General features: G+C 42.7%; 1 protein-coding gene across 2 annotated transcripts in view; it reads right to left on the bottom strand.

Annotated features, from left to right (window-relative positions):
- Window positions 1-440: 440 nt before the first annotated feature.
- SLC12A8 (solute carrier family 12 member 8) overlaps window positions 441-12,997 on the bottom strand; it is a 54,098-nt gene continuing 41,541 nt past the window's right edge. The window contains exons 9-15 of one of the 2 annotated variants that reach the window (XR_011739955.1): window positions 12,138-12,284; window positions 8,035-8,707; window positions 7,076-7,173; window positions 5,952-6,069; window positions 4,113-4,259; window positions 3,698-3,758; window positions 1,783-1,799 (exon numbers count right to left, since the gene is read on the bottom strand). Coding sequence is in view for 1 of the 2 variants with exons in the window: in XM_065840796.2 (XP_065696868.1) it covers window positions 1,634-1,799; window positions 3,698-3,758; window positions 5,952-6,069; window positions 7,076-7,173; window positions 8,035-8,707; window positions 12,138-12,284 (1,263 nt within the window). In the remaining variant the exon portion in view is untranslated. Of the gene's footprint in view, window positions 1,800-3,697; window positions 3,759-4,112; window positions 4,260-5,951; window positions 6,070-7,075; window positions 7,174-8,034; window positions 8,708-12,137; window positions 12,285-12,997 lie in introns of both variants that reach the window. The other variant, XM_065840796.2, reaches the window with a different exon arrangement.

The following is a 12,997-nucleotide window of genomic DNA, read 5'->3' as shown; positions in this document are numbered from 1 at the left end:
ACAGAGCCACATTCCCACAGGAGATCCAGACTTTTTGGAAATCAAAGGCAAAAAGCAATGGAAGGAAAGAACCTTGGAAGGAGCATCTCCAACAGAGAACGACTGACTTGATGTGACTCACAGCTGGCCACTGTAGGCATAACCACCCTCTTGTCTCTATTGACATAATTAAGGTTAAAAACACTTAATAAAATACCTGTGACCTTGAAAAATGAGTATGCTTTCTGCAGCGCACCAGGATCACTATCTTCTTCACTTCAGCAGAAAGCCTTCTTTGCTTCCCTCTGTAAGAAAACTGGAAGAGCCAAAGCTGCAGCCATCCCATGAGATAGGAAGGGGGGTCCCCCACAGCCACCAGCACCAGGATGCCAGCAAGAACAGCCCCGGTGCTCACAGGCATCGAGTGTCGCCACAGCAAGCACAGACACAAGTTCCTGGTGCCTCGAGTTTTTATTGCACAGAAAGAAAAATAAATAATCTGAAATGATGAGAGATGAAAGAAAGTGAAAGGCAGTGATTTCCCCCTCCTTTTAGCATCAGAACTGATTTGTAGTGCTGGGGCTTGCTTCAACCCCGAGCCCTCCTTCACAACTCCCCATGTGTCTGCCAGGACTGCTGCCCGTATGCAGGACAGTGCTCAGCCAGGGGCTTTTCCCCGGGGCGCAGAAGCCATGGTGACTGGGGTGTCTGTGCGAGAACTCACCCCACCCCACAGCCCACCAGCACTAAGGTCTGCGTGGGAAACCCTGAAGCATCCCAAATCACAGCAGATGGAGAAACGGCTCCTTGTGGGAGCTCACTATGGGGTGGGCTTCAAGCAAAATTAGCAAAGATGAGGCTAAACATATTTTGTTAAGGCACTTCTGTATCATCTGTACCTTCAGCCAGGAGATGCTCTATTCAGACCCAGCCATGCTGTCAGGCCCCAGGTGTCACATCAGAAAGGATGTGGCAAATCACTATGAACAGCTTCTAAGACATCATTTAACAGTTTCACAGTAGAGGTCATTATACTGCATTACTGCATTTAAATGTGTGATTCCAGTTGTGAATATACTTCATAATCTTCTTGTACTTGCCACTGATTCTGGCCTATTGTCTAATGCCTTAAAGTACTTTCTAAGACTTTGGAAACTGAAATGCTGAGGTAGAAAATTACTGTATTACAAGCAGGCAAATTCATGCCGAGAAGTGAATTGACCTGGAAGGTCACATCCATCCGTGGCACAGCTGGGAGCAGGGTGCTGGCTCCTGCTGCCGAGGTCACCGCTCCCAAGCACAAAGCATCCCTTGTCACCAAGAGGACATTTGAAATGGGGTGTTGGAAGCTTTTATAGCAGCAACGCTCTTTAGAGCTCAATAGCGCTTATAATTGAATTCTTTAAAAGGATTATATTGTCCTCAGTAACTCATCACTTCCCTGGACTGGCCCTTTCATTTGCATTTTTTTCCCTCATTTTGGATAACATTTGAAACCCAGAAATGTACTCTTCACAAAGAAGCCTCAAATATATAAATAACTATTCACATCCTTTCCATATATATTCAAGTATTTCACAGGGCACTGTGGCAGCCATTTAGCATTTCTAAATGCTTTTTCAAGTAATGGCTTGATATTTTGTGTGTGTGTCTTTTACTGGAACTGATTCCCAAACTCCTCTCTGCTGATAAGCGAGGACTGGTGATAGCGGTCCCGCGAGGCGAAGTCAGCATTCTCCTCGGTGAGCTGTGTGGTCTCCATGCCAACTGTTGCAAAGGACAGTGTCACCACGATCTGCTCCTTGGGAGATGGCCTTCTCCTGCAAACAGAGCAGCACAGGCGCCCACATCAGCCCTTGTTTGCCATCCATTAGTGGCTGCGCAAACAAAACCAGCCCGAATCACTGCTGTGAAGAGGCTAAATCCTTCTCAGTGCCCTTGGGAGGCATGGAGCTAATCTGAAAACACTCTTCTTAGAAGGCACACAAGAAATATATCTCCTTCCCCCAGCAAACACTGGAAAATACGCATTTTCTTAACAAATAAGTTTCCTCTTTGGATGTTGGTTATAGAAAACACTTTTCACGCTGTGCAGCAGAAGAAGGAGCTTGAAGCATTTCTAATAAAAATACTCTTATCATTTCCTAAGCTTTAGTGTACAATTATTTTTGTAACTCTTTAAAATGAATGAGATTTTCCTTCAATCTTTTTATCCCACAGGCTGATTTTAAGAAAAGCTTATTGCACACCTGAAAATCAAAACTGTAAGAGCTTGTAGCACTGACTCAAACTTAGTTTAACACCTAAGAGCCTTAGAGGTATCAAGGATCCTTGGTTGCCTCCACTCTCTTGCAGTTTAATGGGATTTCTTTGTTACCTCTAACTCATTCAAATATCTTGCCTGGATTGCAAGAAAAAAGAGCTTAGGAAAAACCTGTAAATAACTTCAATGGAACTTCTTGCTGTGTAACAAAGATGGGTTTCATAATGCCCACACAATCCCCCAAGCAGAGCCAGAATTGTCTTTATGTCAGCATGAGCAGAAGCCCCGGCATTAGGAGAAGGTGACCAAGCTGGCTGGCTGACCCAGAGATTGCACCCGGTGAGGAGAGAAATGGGATCAGTCTCTGCCCATACTCAGAAACATCCACCGCTCTGGCAGAGACAGGGATGGATGTGACGTGGGAGAACAGACTTGCCTGTTCTCGGCCCTGCCACAAACCTGCCCCGGGCACCTAGAAGAGGTCCCGTCACCCTCAGCTTCTCTCCCAAAACACCTCTGCTATCAAAGGCATGTGGCCACGTTATAGGGACTGTGGGCAGAGGCAGGAGCTGGCAAGGCAGGCGTAGACATATGCCAATGTGCTTAAATGCCTGGACTTTCATTTATTTCAAAGAAGCCACCGAATTTGCCCACATAATGCATGGCAGCTTGTGCTGTACAGTCCTTATTATAGTGCTCACTCACAACGAGAAAGCAACCCAGCAGATCGAGAACCTCAAATCCCACTGCACTGTACAGCGGCAGAGATGGTCACTGCCCACCGTGAGAAACTCAAATGCAATGGAATTAATAACTAATAGGACCAAAACTAATTTAAAAAAAAAAAAAAATACCCAACAGTTAATAACCAACCAAACAAAAACCTGGAGGTCTTCTGGGAAGGAAAATCCCAAGACGTTGCTACTGCAGTTCCATACAGAGTCAATACTGAACGGTTCCTTCACTGAAGATCTTGTCTATTATATTTGTCCCGTAGCTATTGCAGATTCCCCTTGGATTTCCTCTCTGAAACTCCAGCACAGCTTCCCTGTGCTCCTGTTCTACCACTACCACCAGTAATTTGCTTTCAATGGATGGTGGGTGGAAGAGATGTAGGATGGAGTCTCCTGTGCCTCATTTCCTACCAGAATTTCCAGTTCAACCTGAGCCACAGACCTTTGGGGTAGGATAAAGCTTCAGACACTGAGATATGGTTGGCAGCTGATGTGTCCACACATAAGGCAGAGTCTCCAGCTGCCCCACTTATGTGGCCAGCCATATGCCGGGCTAATGGGAGCAAACAGTTATTTTTGCCATTAAGAATTACTTTGAGTACGTGAGAAGGGACTGCGTAAGGTCACAAGCAAGTCAACCCTGCCACCCCTCACTGTGCATATTAGTGGGTCACAAGAACAATGAGCACCGCCCCAGCACTGCCAAGTGACTGGTACCAACCTGCAGGAGGTGATCAAAACCGACTTAATCCAGCTGAAGAAGCTGAAATTTGCTGCTGCTCCTGCAGAGAAAAGGCACGAGAAGTCAGTGTGCTGCTAATTCTCTCATAATAGCATTATGCCACTGAATTTTTGCATAAAATCTCAAAATAATATGCTTGTTATTAGCCTTCAGCACACAAAGATTTCACGATGGTGAGAACAATCCTGCAGTCTCCCCATGCACTGCGGCTTTTAAATTATTGTCAAGAAATTTAACCCAAATTTCCCTATCCTTTCCCAGACCAACAGCTCGTGAAAAGCCCAGTAAAGCCGTGAGCAAAGTGCACACACCCACTGCGGGACCTTCTCCTCCCTGGACAGCAAAGATGTTCCCACTGCAGGGATGGGGAGACAGGAGGAGCCATTCAACCCACCTCAACCAGGGTGGCTGTGGTCTCACCACTCATCCCCTCTTCTCTCACCCCATGGAGAGCTGGCTTAATTTATTACACCAATGCGATTTTTTTCTGTAGAATTAGTTCCTTGCACTGGTTCACTGCAGAGTCAGGGAAGTGCTGGAGCTGGCAGCAAAAGCAGCAGAAGTTAGAGATAGGGAAGAGAGCAGAGACCTGGCAGAAGTGAGAGATAGGGAAGAGAGCAGAGACCTGGCAGTGTCTGCTGGGTTTGGCTTAGGCTGTTGGGGAGAGAGGACAAAGGATGTGTCGAAATCCCAGAGCATTTCTGCTCCCAAGGTCTCAATCTAGTCCTTAATCCAGAGCATCTCTCAAGCCAGTGTCTCCCGGCCTTTCTAGACAGAAGGGTTGTTCAGTCTTCTGGAGAACAAACTCACGGATCATTGGACGCTATGTGGATGCAAAATAAGGTTCACTCACAGTCAAATAAAAATTAGGCAGAACTTTGAGTGTTCATTTCTAACTTATTTGGCGTGAGTTGTTTTACTGTATGCGTGGGAATGCATGAGCAAAGGAAACCAAGAAAAAAAATGTCTAATTACACTGCTGTTCCCCAGATCACCTTCTAAAATCCTCTGCACGCTGACTGGGAAATGCATTCTGAAATCATCTTTGGTAAATATTTCAAAAGCAGATGAGATATCATATGGTGAATATACAAAGGCAAAGTCCAAAGCCTGAAAACCTTATTTGTGTTTTAATATATAAAAAACTTCGTTAAACTGAGATATACCTCAAAAGATACAAATTAGCATGTACTATCCACAGTCTCAGCAATTTTCTACTGCCCCATACAGATAAACAGAAATCAGAGTACAGAGAGAAGCATTGGTGAGAGGTGTTTTGGTCATTACCAAGTAACAACTATTTTTTGGTTTCTTATTGTTTTGGTTTCTGAAACCTGGTCCCTACTTACCTAGAGTCTAATAATCTTTCATCTAAATAAACCCAGGCAGCTATTTCTACATTGCTTAGAAGACAGGAACTCAGGTTCTTTTGACTTTTCTCATCTTGGTTTCTCATCCTGGACAAAAAATTGCATGTACACACATGCAGGTATTTATGTCTGTGTGCATCTACATATATATTTATGCATAAATACACAAGTACAAGCACACTGCGTGTGTATCACCCTCTCCCTTCAGAGACACAACCCAATGCAAACCCCTCCCATGGTCGTGCCAAGGAGCTGCAGAATCTCACAAGCTTCTTTCTAAATGTGCTTCGCTGTTTAATTTTGAACTTGTTTAAGCCGATCACATGCGCAGACATTTCTAATGCCTGCGGCCTAAGAGTATTTTCCCAGATTACGTTCCCAACACATTCAACCTGTTTAGTTCTGGAATCAAAAGGCTCTCTTGTTCTGCAGTTATGAATGCTGAGATTTAATGAGATACTACTCATAATTCCCATTTTCATTAAAGTTTTCTCAGGTGGGTTTAGATTGATTAATTTTATTAAAATGTATTTACAGCAGATTTTTCTCGTTGTTGTGATACATTTACAATTTGCCATCCCTGTTAAGTCTTAGTATCTGGTTTTGCCATTTAAAGTACAATATATTAAAGCAATAAGCACCAGGTTCGTGGTATCAAACACATGCTAGTTACCATTAGAATCCAATATATAATTAAAGAGCCAGAGAGAAAATGTACTAAACCTAGCAATGAAACAAAACCTTATTATTCACTGTGTCACCTGCATATTAAACACAAGAGTCCCGATTCCTAATTAAGTTAAATTAAAGCTTAATGAATTTTTAAGCAGATTTAATAATACACTAAAAAAAAAAAAGCTCACCAAGGGGGAGTCCTGGGCTCACTTGGCCGATGTAGAAATACAGAATAAGAGCAGCACCCAGGCTGACAAGGGTGTAGATCCACTGAATGACAAACATGATGATGAGGGACACGACCGCCTGTTGGGAAGACAAGGCTTGGGGTTACCCCTGCGTCTGTAGGAGAACACATTGATGACAAGCTGACATTCCTTTTTCTGCGAAGTTCAGCAGCTCTGTTGACCTCCTGGCAGTGTCTGGGAAGGACTATTCACCTTCACACACAGCCTCACACCAGGTCAACAGCTTGTTCCTCAGCCTCGCAAGATAAGCATATTTTGCAACTCTGAGGATTAAACTAAAAGGACGTGATGTGTTGTGTGAGTGGGTTTGTTACATTTTACACACAGCTACAAAATCCCCATCCATGCAGCAAAGCCATATGGTTCATTCATTATGCATATCTGACCCCCTCCCTGTCATCTGCCCATTAATCCATCCTCCCAACATGAATTCAAATGTCTTAAACTCTTCAGTGCCTTGAGACAGAAGCTATCGAAAATTTATTCCTTAAAGTGTTTTGCTGGAAGAATGTTCCACTTTCCGCCCTCAAAAGGTGGAATTTCACAGCTGGACTACTGGTATCAGGAGGTCAGCACTACAAAAACCCACCTTGAGCCTGCAGAAAACAGATCGTAAATAAAAGCAAAACAGCTTTGAAGCTGCTGTCTCACTCCATCCCAGGGCAAGAAAAAGCAGGCTGGCACGTGGTGAAAAGAGAGACACTGATTTCTTTTTTTTTTTCCAGCCAGTCAAGCAACTCTAAAGTCCTAAGATGTCAGACTTTTAATTTTAATTTGGCTTCGGCTTTGTTTGTTTGTTTGGGGGTTTGCTTTTGTGTTGGGGTTTGTTTGTTTGCTTGTTTGCTTTTTCCTGGTGTTGTTTTAATTAATATGCCATCTTGCTTCCTCTGAATTTGAACTGCTGGATGCATGGTACCTTGAGTACTTAACTCAGGTGACCTGGAACACTAGAATCAAAAGTTATTTTCAAATATTGGAGTGTATTTACACTGTGGTAAGTGATGAACTTCCTTCTGTTTTTTACAATCACAAACCGGTGCTCAAAATAAAAGAAAATTACTTACACCAGCAAAGGAAACCCAGTGATTGCAGAATTTGGAGTAGAAGGATTCTGGTAATTGTTGAATTCCCAGCTCTGGACTTTGTTGCTTTATAGATGATTCTGTATAGGGAGAAAAAAAAAATAGAAAGGAGCTATAATGTTAGGTTTTGTTCTCCTACTTTACATCACCAGATTCAAAACAAAACAAAACAAACAAAAACAACAACAACAAAGCAGAAATTCTAGCTGAGATCTGCGTAGAGTTAAAAGAAAACCTCTAAAATGAAATCAGAAAAGAAGTTCAAGAAAAGAAGAAGTGTCCAGCTTTGGTGCTGAGTCCATTGGAAGGCCACATCTGCCTCAGTTTCCATATTTGTGAAAAAAAGATAAATAATACTTTTCTCCCCCACAGGGGTTTATGAAGCTTAATTGACTAACGCTGATAAAACACTACAGCACTGAGATAACAAGCTCCAAGTAAACACACGGTATCAAATACCCACATTGCCAACAAAACAAATGCAGACTCGCAGCTGTGGATGTGGAGTCACAGATCCCACCTGTGGCACAGGGACGGCTGCATTTTCATAGCCTGAGCTTTAGACTCACATGGCTCCATTTCTCCTACCCCCTGCCAGGCTGAAGTAAACCCCAAGATACACTCAAAACCTTTTTAATGCACAGCACTAAGTGTGCATGTTTAGAATAATGAGTATATAGTAAACAACCCTACACTAAATGCATTCCTGCCTGCTTTCCTGTGATTAATCTTCCGTAGGAAATTGCATCGGAGCTTCTCCTGTGATGCACTGAGCTGAACTCTACCCTCACCTGGAATAAATGATATTATTGCTATGAATCACTGAATGACAGCCCCGATAACACTGGTTTCACGCCTGCTTCTGAAAAAGCACCAAGAGGACGGCAATTATAAAGCATTCCCCTGTCAGCATGGAGATGTTCATCTCCTACAGCCCTTACCTTCTCCCCGCTGGCCGGGGAGCACCTCGCTGCAGAGCTGCTCCCCCGGTTCCAGCAGCCCGGGAGTCCGCTGGGCATCCATAGCATCCATCCATGAGCACGGACCCACGTCACTCTGATGGATGTGCTCATCCAGGTCCTGCTGGCTCTTGAGGTGGGGCTCCATGGTCTCATTCCAGCTGTATGAAGCCGAGGGAGCATCGTGATGGAGATCCAGAAGAAAGCTGTCTTGTAATGTCTGCTTGGCTGGCTTATTTGCCTTCTTTTGTTTGGCCTTTTGGGTTAAGTTCTCGGCTCGTTCCTTTTTGCAAGTACCTGGCTCACTACGAAATGGTTTAAAAAGCTGGTCCATGTCTTTTGTGAATTCCAGCAAGGTGCCGTTTGATCTGGTTTGAATTATTCCATCTACTGCACGGCCGGAGGGCTTGTTGAAAATTAAAGGCTGGGAAGGGTGAGCAGGTCTAACATTTTCCATCTGGGTCACATGGGGTTTCTGCTGTATGTTGTAAGTCAAGGAGACTGAGAAATAGGAATAGTCTACCGCAATATATGTCAACATGAAGTTGATGGTGACTATGGGAGCAAGAACGTTCACTTGGCCAATGAAGACGAAAGCCATGGTGATGAGACTGGTTAAGCAAATTGCAGCCACTGGAGTCTTGTTGGGTCCTGTCTAGTTCACAAATAAAACAAACTTACATTTAAATTACCATGAGCCTTGCCATGAAGATCCCCCACTTGCTCAGCTGCTACAGGCGGTCACCTGGGCAGTCCACAGTACCTCCTTAGTCATGAAATACGTGCAATGCATGTGCAAGCAGAGGCTCCAGCTTAATAAATTAAAGAACAGGCTGGTAGTCCAAAGTTGCTGAGTTCCCACCTTACCTCTGAGACTGACTCAAGCTTTGTCTTTGGAAAACTCATCCACTCTTACTCTGTACCTTCACGGTAAAACAATGTCATTAAAGCAGCAATAAACCTTCAGAGAGATTTGTGTGGCTTATGGGAAGTCTGGCAATAAAATGTGCTATTGAGAGTTAACTGTTCATCTTTAATTTGTCTTCAGCACTCCGCATCACTGCCCACCTCCTCATCAGCAGCTTCTGGCCCTGCCCTGACACCAGGCTGAGCTAAATCCACCATCTGCTGAGCCTCTGCACTTGGGCTTTCCCTCCTCACACCCAGCCAACCTCAGCAGGAGAGCAGCAGAGACGCTGGGCAGCGAGGATGCTGGAGGGCAAGAGGCAGCCCCAGTGATGCTGGGCAACCAGGAGAAACACCACCTGCTCCTCTCCTTTGGGGTGGGGTGAAGGCAGGGAGGGGAGGAGAAAAAGAGAGACAAAGCAAAGGGCATGGGGGGCAGAAAGACTTGAGCTATCAGCTCTTGAACTTTAATCTCAGGTCTAACGTTCCCTCCCTTGGACCAGGCATGGTCTTGCTGTTTCAGTACCTGAGAAGCTTGTGTAGGCTGCATAGAGGCCTCGCTGGAAAACATCTTACAAGATATCTTACAAAATATCTTAGGTTTTCACTTATTGCATGCACTTCTTTAATAAACACACAGCTCAAATGGAAACTATTTCTATTTCCTCCACTCTTATTTATTAACAAAAAAAGGGACCAGTCCTGGACGTTACACCTTTTCACAATGAAATAGAAATGCATCTCAGAGATAAAGGAACACCATTCTCAGAAAGCATCTGCAGCATCAGAAAGCCATACTGAGATGGGGAACAGATGGTACCACTTCATGATACCTCTGGCTTGGGTTTAACCCTACAGAAAAAATTTGTGTTCTTCACATCAGCTGGGGTTATGGTGACTACACCACTTTTTTCAACCATGGAAAAGAAGAACAGATGTGCAACAGAGTGCTGAGGGCAAACTACATTTATTAACTCTCCATAAACCATATCTAGACAATTTTCGTGGTGGTAAAGAGAAGGATGAGGGAAGTGATCTGCCTTTGATTTCTCATCTCTTTTTGAGCCCTTCCTATTGTGGCACCCTGCCCGGATAGAGTTCAGAGCAGAAAATTTGACAGAAAGACAGAAAACTACCAGAGAAGAGAGGGAATCAGCTTTGCGGTCAAATTTCCTAATTCAATGAGAATTTGCAAAGGATTGCCAAGTGGAGAACAGCCTGTTCTGAGATTGTCTGACAACTGCTGTCGGGAGCTGGGAGGTTTTACTGTTATTGTTCCTGCTTCACGTATAATTACTACTATTTATTATTATTATTATTGTTGCTGTTGTTATTATTATTACTTCAATTTTAGAAAATTACTTTGGGAAACATCAAAAAAGTCTAGAAAATTATTATACCTATACGACATTTAGATACTTAAAACATTAATAAATACCAATATTGTAAAATATGTTTCTCTAGTTACAAACTGCTTTAAAGGAGCAAAACATTGTAAGATTTTTCAAGCTGCTCAGTAGAGACAGGTGCTGCAGGTTATTGAGAGCGAGGGAATTATTTCCTCCTCGTTTGGAAGAAGAGTAAGACATAAAAAATAGTTTGCTCTGAATCTATAGCTTAAGTCCTTAGTGACTGGTACTTTGACTGATCTCAGTGGAACGACTCATGTGAACGAGGATTACTTATGAGGACAAGGAAAAAGCCTCTTGTCGTATTCAAAGCAAGGCTTTGTTTCAAAGCATATCTAAAGCTTAGCAGCCCCTAACTTAACCTTTCAAATCTATTCTTTGTTTTTATTTTATCGTGTCCGAAAGGCACCTTGTCTTACAAAGAAGCGTCCTCCAGTGCACGCAGACTGAATCCGCTGCACTGGGATGAGTCACATACTCAGCTATGAGGTTACCAAAGAGGACATGAACAACTCAAAGAAAAGGGTAGGAAAGAAAAGAAGGAGGAGAAGAAGAAGAAGAAAGAAGGAGAAGAAGAAGAAAAGGAGAAGAAGGAGAAAAGGAGAAGAAGGAGAAAAGGAGAAGAAGGAGAAAAGGAGAAGAAGGAGAAAAGGAGAAGAAGGAGAAAAGGAGAAGAAGGAGAAGAAGAAGAAGGAGAAGAAGAAGAAGAAAAGAAGAAGAAGAAGAAGAAGAAAAGGAGAAGAAGAAGAAAAGGAGAAGAAGAAGAAAAGGAGAAGAAGAAGAAAAGGAGAAGAAGGAGAAGGAGAAGAAGGAGAAGGAGAAGAAGGAGAAGAAAAGGAGAAGAAGAAGAAAAGGAGAAGAAGAAGAAAAGGAGAAGAAGAAGAAAAGGAGAAGAAGAAGAAAAGGAGAAGAAAAGGAAGGAGAAGAGAAGAAAAGGAAGGAGAAGGAGAAGGAGAAGGAGAAGGAGAAGGAGAAGGAGAAGGAGAAGGAGAAGAAAAAGAAAAAGAAAAAGAAAAAGAAAAAGAAAAAGAAAAAGAAAAAGAAAAAGAAAAAGAAAAAGAAAAAGAAAAAGAAAAAGAAAAAGAAAAAGAAAAAGAGAAAAAGAAAAAGAAAAAGAAAAAGAAAAAGAAAAAGAAAAAGAAAAAGAAAAAGAGAAAAAGAAAAAGAAAAAGAAAAAAGAGAAAAATAAAGAAAAAAGAGAAAAATAAAGAAAAAAGAGAAAAATAAAGAAAAAAGAGAAAAATAAAGAAAAAAGAGAAAAAAGGGGGGAAAGGAAAGAGAAAGGAGAAAGGAAAAAAGGAAAAAAGAAGGAAAAAAGAGAAAAAAAGAAAAAATAAGGAAAAACAGGAAAAAAAAAAAGGAAATATATATTTAGAGGCAGCTGCTATTTCATCGAAGTGCTCAGACAAAAGCTTCAGGCCTCTGCCCTGGATGGGAGGGCAGAGAGGAGCTCGGTCCCTCCCTCCAGCATGGTTAGGATCAGCACCAGCATAGATAAGGTGTTTCCAAAAAAACAAAAAAATCGCAGGTAAAGTTATATCGTAAGTGGCTTTAGTTGGTCCAAGGGTGGGAAAGGACCTTTTTTATAAAAATCACTCATTTCCCAGCTTTTCTGCCTACTCTTGGGTACCAGATCCCTAGCCTTCCCCTCCTCAGTTTTCATAGATCACTCATCTCTCCAGACAGACACACAGAAACCCCAGTTTCCTAGATCACTGGTTCTCCCTCAGGTGAAAGCTTGACAGCAATCTCAGAGAAAGGACGACTAACCCCACGTCCCAGGAAGGCGAGCATGGGGATCACGTTCTCCTGGGCGATGCACTGGAGGATCCTGGGTGCTCCGTACAGCCCGCCCATGCAGGAGGCCAGGGATGAGATGTACAGCCCTAGCAAAAACAAGAAACCCACCAAGGATACCTGGAAGAAGCATAAACAATACAAAATTAATTATATTGTTCTTTAAAGACCCTCTGAGCAATCTTAAATGCATGTGTTTTAAGAGATCTCATGTATTTTGTGACCTTGCTAAATGAACAGAGCAAGCCCTGGGAAAGCAGCAATTTAACTGGTCTGTGGTATAAAGTGCAAGTAATTAACACAGGAAAATTATCCCATAGAAGTAATTTAATACTGAACATCCTGTACCGACAGAGCCATTTGACAAGCTCATATCCAAGAAATTCTTTGCCACTTAGAGCAATTGTAGCAAAGCAGCAGCTATTAGATTCCCTTTAAGTAACTGGAAGTGAGTTTATTTCAGGAGAAATCACTTATATACAGAGCACATCATACAGGAAAAGCTGCCCAGGCTTTCAATCATCCAAAACAGGAAGACAAACCCCTGTGTCCCAGCGGGGAAAACCAATCCTGAAAGAAAATACACAGTGAAACCAAATCAAAATTGCCACTTAAACAAATGCCATCTCAAAAAATACGCTCCGAAGGATATAATACAATGACCTTATTTTCCTGTCTTCAATGAGAAAAGAATTTCCTTTGGCCAACATGAAACTTTAAAAAAACACTTTAAAGCTGCAGTGCTAACAAGGCTGGGTTTATTACTGGTTTTTAGTGAGTGCCCTTTCAAATCAGGAGCATCTCCTGCAGGCATGGAGGGCAGCTCAAGGTCT

The sequence above is a fragment of the Patagioenas fasciata genome, chromosome 7, assembly GCF_037038585.1.
Source record: "Patagioenas fasciata isolate bPatFas1 chromosome 7, bPatFas1.hap1, whole genome shotgun sequence".
In the NCBI taxonomy this organism is placed as follows: Eukaryota; Metazoa; Chordata; class Aves; order Columbiformes; family Columbidae; genus Patagioenas; species Patagioenas fasciata.
This window is presented reverse-complemented; position numbering and strand designations above follow the sequence as displayed.